Source organism: Olea europaea, chromosome 20, assembly GCF_002742605.1.
Source record: "Olea europaea var. sylvestris chromosome 20, O_europaea_v1, whole genome shotgun sequence".
Lineage (NCBI taxonomy): Eukaryota > Viridiplantae > Streptophyta > Magnoliopsida > Lamiales > Oleaceae > Olea > Olea europaea.
In genome coordinates, this window is record NC_036256.1 from 19,016,428 (window position 1) to 19,021,976 (window position 5,549).

The window sequence follows — 5,549 nt, forward strand, 5'->3', positions numbered from 1 at the left end:
ATTGTGGCAGTTGCGCACTCTCTGCAGTTCGTCTCAGACCCAACGTGAGCGACACCGAGCCGATCCCCCCAATCTCCATTCCACTTTGATGATACGGTGAAAAACCCATCAAAGATCCATCTAGACTATCAGGAATGCGATAATCAACTCTCGAATGATTGTCCTGACTCTGTATATGGGGATGCATGAATTCGGACGAGCTAATCCTTGAGAATTCAACTTGCTTATCGAATTCTGCACTTGAGTTGAGCTTATTCAAAAATTGACGGTCATTTGATTGGAGATTACCTTCATCTGGTCTTCCTGTTTCAGCTGTTCCTTTGGTTTCTAACATGTGTATTTCTTCAACCATTGGTTTCCACACACGAACCCGAGCATTGATAAACCAGTTAGATACCTGAATTGATCGTACAACAAAATTAACATCGTCAATATACCAATCACAACTCCTCCAACATGTATAATAACGTATGCAGAACATTTCGTGAACAATGGACAGCCAGGGATTAAAGTTCAAGACAAATAATAACGAAACCGAAAAGCCCTCTAAAGTGACTGATAAGTTATTTAAGCAAATAATTTGGCCTAGTGGAATAAAAATAACTTGTCGAATGAATGTTGAATACCTGGTTTCTGGTTAAGCCAGTTTTAGCAGCTAGCATATGCTTGTCTGTGTCTGTAGGATAACTATACAAAATATAAATTTATGTCAGCAAATTTTAAAGTGAACCTCACATAAGCACATCTGCGTAAATCACCAAGTGGGTCCTTCTACACGTCCCACAAAGCAAGAGAGACTTACGGGTGAAGGAAATGATCAAAAAGCCAGGCTCTAAGAACAGACACCGCATGTTCGGGTAGGCCTCTTTGGGGTCTCCATGCACGTTGGGTTTCAAGTAACCCGAGATGGCCTCCAACTTTCTGTTTTTGAAAGCAGCTGTCAATGAACTTCAACCTTGTAGAAGCACTATCCGCTTTACTATTGCTTGCATCATTAGTTGGGGACCACAAGTCTTCCCGCAAGGTGCAGCTTATACTTTGGAGTTGGTCGGCTATGGCATTCTTTAGACACCGAAAATGCCCAGAAGCTGTCTTCAGAGCTAAAGAAATGTATGGAATAGCAGCATTAAGACCTGCCACCGATTCAAAGGATGAAAAAACCATTTTCATCTGCTGATGATACTGCTTGTAACTTCTGGAAACCTTTAAAAACACAACACACTTCCATAAGGAAAATCGAGATCCTTAAAGAAGAAAAAATTCAAGCTAACAATAGTATACTTTATTCAAATTCTAACAACATAAAGGGAAAATACAGGCTATGGGCTACTGGAAAACGCGTCAGAAAACATACTGCCATGACAACGTATCCATCTTCACTTTTTCTCTCCTTCCCTTCCTTCCCTCTTCCGGTTCTTTCCATGGACCAAAACACAGGCTAAAAGATTTAGATTGCAGTTATCCCTTGATGACCGAGAAAGAATTGCAAGCCCCAAATTACCAGGGGTTTCGTCGTTAGAAAATTAGGCTTACGTTCTCAGTGTAAACTCTTCTGTGGTAACATAATCCGAAACACATACACTAAACCTCACCTACTCATTAAATTTGATATAAAGATTCTAGTCGTTAATTATTAAAAGTGCTAGGTGTATATTTTAACCAGATCAAATTCAACATTAACGAATAGAAGAAGCAAATCCTTAACCAACACAGACCACGTCATTACAAGATACAGACAAGCACAGTATATCATAAAAGATATTGATATATCATGACAAAGTCCGAACCACACGATTGACGGCGGTCACATCTTGATCTTATTTCTAAAATCAGCATTAATGAAAATGTTAATAGCATAAACCACTAGTAAGTGCAACAAATTACAACATATCAATAACTGGAGATAAGCAATGTTAGACAAATAATAAAATGAGTAAAATGTAGCCCCACCAGGATTGGAACACAGTCTAGGTGGCACTAGATGCAAGATGATAGGCTAAATAAATCGTGAAATTAATTGAATGTTATGTAACCCCACAAGGATTGGAACACAGTCTAGGTGGCACTAGATGCAAGATGATGGGCTAAATAAAACGTGAAATTAATTGAATCATTTAAGTGCATTCATCATTTAATGCCACATTAACATCACCTCAACTCGAGTTACAGCCCCAGTGGTGCTAAACGGCATTACTCTAATAAAATTAATAAAAGTAAACAATAGGCTATGGCAGCTTAGCAACACAAGGAAAGAAAAAGAACCTAATAAATGGCTGGTTGTGAATATGCAAGAATTATTGTGCCATGATGTCAAAAAGTATGGAGCAATTCATTAATCTAGGTCATCAAAGCAGTATAGGAAATGGCAATAGAAATAAGCTAAAGTCGAGATAAACTGACCTCATCCTGCATATGTAACAATTTAGCCTTCCTTCGTAGATATTCAGGCCAACCCGAATTTGTCAAGCTATTTTCACCTCCAGGCTCATAACCTCTCTCGTTTGACCTATAAAACATAAAGGACGATTCACACGAATCCCCAGTCGTTCCTCCCACCACAGATTCAGCAGCACTAACATCAACAGAAACCCTAACTTCACCAAAAATATTAGACATCCTAGGCATTTCAATTGGCTTAGGACTTGCATAACTGGAAAATTCATCCAATAACTGCTGTGCTGGCTTCATATAATTGGAACTTCTGAGAATGGTTGCATAGCCCGTGAAAGGACCTAGTGGACCAAGATTACACTGAACAAAACTTGATTTTCTCACTATATCTTGAGAAGAAACTCCTAAACAATTACTAGCATTAGACAGGTTTTGATTGGAAGACAAATATTCAGAATTCAAGGTCTTGGAATCTGGGATTGCACTGAGATTAATATTTCTTGAGTTCAAATTGTGGGAAGGATCTCTACCCAAAAACTGAGCTCCATGTTCCTTATGGGATGGAGCTGATGAAAGCGATAACGAAAGGCCCTGAGTGTTTGAATTATCATTTGCAATAACCCCAGAGTCTCCGTCAGCATTTTTATTTGCCGAGTAGTCCAGTTCACTACTCCACTGATGATAGACATTGGCCGGCTTACTTATCAAATCAGACGAACTTTTAAGGCACATTTGATCTGCATAAGTTGGAAGAAGTGGAAGTTCTCCACTACCAACAACAGCCCATGAATCATGGCTAGTCTCCTTGGAATTTTGCTGCCTAATGAATGGCATTTCTAGGGCTCCAGTTGCCATGTTTTCTGGATGAACAACATCTTGCAATTCAGTTTGATAAAGTGAAGAACTATGATGCACATTGTCGTGATGCTTCTCAAGATTTTCACAAGGAATTTCAGTTGGCTGTTTAATGAAAGATGAGTAAACTTCTTGGTGTCCATGGCAAGGTTTGATATCTAATATAGATAAAGGAGTGTTACTATTTTTCAAAGAACCAGATGAGATCTCACTGACAAACATTGGCTTCAGAGTACTTCCACTAATGTAACTAGCCGACCAATCACTGCTCAGTTGTGGACCAATGCCATTCCAAGTGCTAACATATCGTGGTACACCACTCACGGTGACTGAAGAATTGAAGGTTGATGACATTGGAGAAAATTCCCCAAAAGAAGGCTCTCCAACGCATTTATCAGATTCTTCTGCCCTTGGTTCTTGATGCACCTTTATACCATCCTTATAAGTCAATAAAGACTGTTTATTTGTAGGAAAATTATGCATTTTCAAGTTAAATTCTGACGGGTTACCACATATATTCTCATCCCCAACACTTCGAAACTGAACAAGACTCGAGGTTAGACCATGGTGGACAGATGATTGTTCCAAATTGTTGGCATCGGCTTCCAAATGATGAAGCTGGTTGGAATCATGCTGAAATCTTAACTTATCACGCCGGCTTTTTTGAGCAACGTGCAGTTCAGGATCAAAATTACTCATCTCCATTGCCTAATAGTCCAATTACACGCCAATCAATATATTAGCGTTTATGTAGAAGAAAGCATTGCAACAGTGATTTCAATCCTTTAAAAGAAGATAAATGAAACAAAAGAAAATGGGAAGAACAAAGTTTATCATCAACAACTGCAGAAGCAAAACCCGTGGATAACAAGATAATTCACACAACACACGCCACAAAATGAGAAAATACATTAAAATGAACCGGAATTCATGTGATTATACCTATATTAAGACTTTAGTTCCATCATAAAATGAAAACCTTGTTATGAGAGGAGTAGCTCAAGCCCTCAATATTTAATTATTTCTCAATAAGTTGTGTTGAGAGCTAGAGAGAGGGAGAGATTTCTTGTAGTCATAGACCTAAACAGCATGTTACCATAACCCACCTCAGAAAACTTCCACAAACTACAGTAAATAGACTGTCATTCACTGTTCAAAACATGCATTCTACAAAGAAATTAGCAAAACTTTTCACCGAAGGGGAAAAAACATTGGGCCAACACTGGAAAACTTACAAAAGAACACGAAATTGCTATGCTAAATAGCAATACTGTAGCTCGAGTATGCAGATTTTACAAGAGCAAAAAATCTCACACGGAAACCCTAAATTTAGTCCAATAGTTTTACTATTCCAGTTCCCAAAAAATCTGAACAACTGTGAAACCCATAACCGGATCCACTTCATGAACTTCAAGAAACTTCACAAACAATCATAAGAGCTAGCACACATATATATGGAGCTAATAAAACTTAGTAAAAATCCCATCTTGTTTTTTTTTTTTTTCCAACTTTCCAAGTAAAGGAAGGAAATCTTAGAATTTGCATGAATAAATAAAAGAGAGTAAAAGTATGAAGTTAGTTCTTCAGATCAAATCTATGAAATGAAACCCAAACGATCAAGAAAATTAGCAGGAAAATGAGGCTAAAGAATTTTCGAAGTTTGATTATCAATTACCTCTCTATCACGGGATAAAAGTAACAAGATCTTGATACTCAAGAAAAAAGGAAAACCCTTGCGATAGTTAAGAGTATGCGATTTCCCGTCGAGTTTCCGACGAACTTTCCAATAAAAAACCACCCATTTAGCTTCAAAGTGTAAACAAGAAGTTGAAGCCTTTTCTGAAGAACAATGGAAGTGTCTATTCAACGTTTAAAAGACGCCAATATACAATAGCCATTGATTAACACTTCATTTTTCATGAATCTACAAGAAGATGAATGAATTATTTATTGTTCCCCAACTTGGATGCTGAAGGGTTAAAACGCTCCTCTCCTCTTTCTCTCTCTATATAATTGCTTTTTCAATGTGTCTATATAAAGGCAAGACAATGGAGGTCACTGTCTGCTAATAGCAAGTTATTAACCCATAAACCGCAATATAAGCATGATAATTAGAAGTAAATAAATAATTTTGCAAGATTATAGAAGTATTTTTGTCAGTAAATTTAAACTTCAATAAAAATTAGTTATTTTATGATAAAATTTATTTCACTGTGCATCTAGTTTACTTATGCATAGATTTAAATAAGTAATTTTCAAAATAAATAAATTTTTATATTCGAGAAAGACAATAGATTTTTTGG

At 37.2% G+C, this 5,549-nt stretch overlaps 1 protein-coding gene across 1 annotated transcript; it reads right to left on the reverse strand.

Annotated features, from left to right (window-relative positions):
• Positions 1-4: 4 nt before the first annotated feature.
• Positions 5-5,247, reverse strand: LOC111369159 (BEL1-like homeodomain protein 4; the record flags this gene model as incomplete). Its single annotated transcript, XM_022990638.1, has 5 exons — positions 4,922-5,247; positions 2,401-3,954; positions 803-1,203; positions 627-687; positions 5-397 (listed from the first exon to the last, which is right to left on the reverse strand). Coding segments are annotated over exons 2-5 (2,406 nt in total), but the record flags the coding sequence as incomplete, so codon positions are not given.
• Positions 5,248-5,549: the final 302 nt, after the last annotated feature.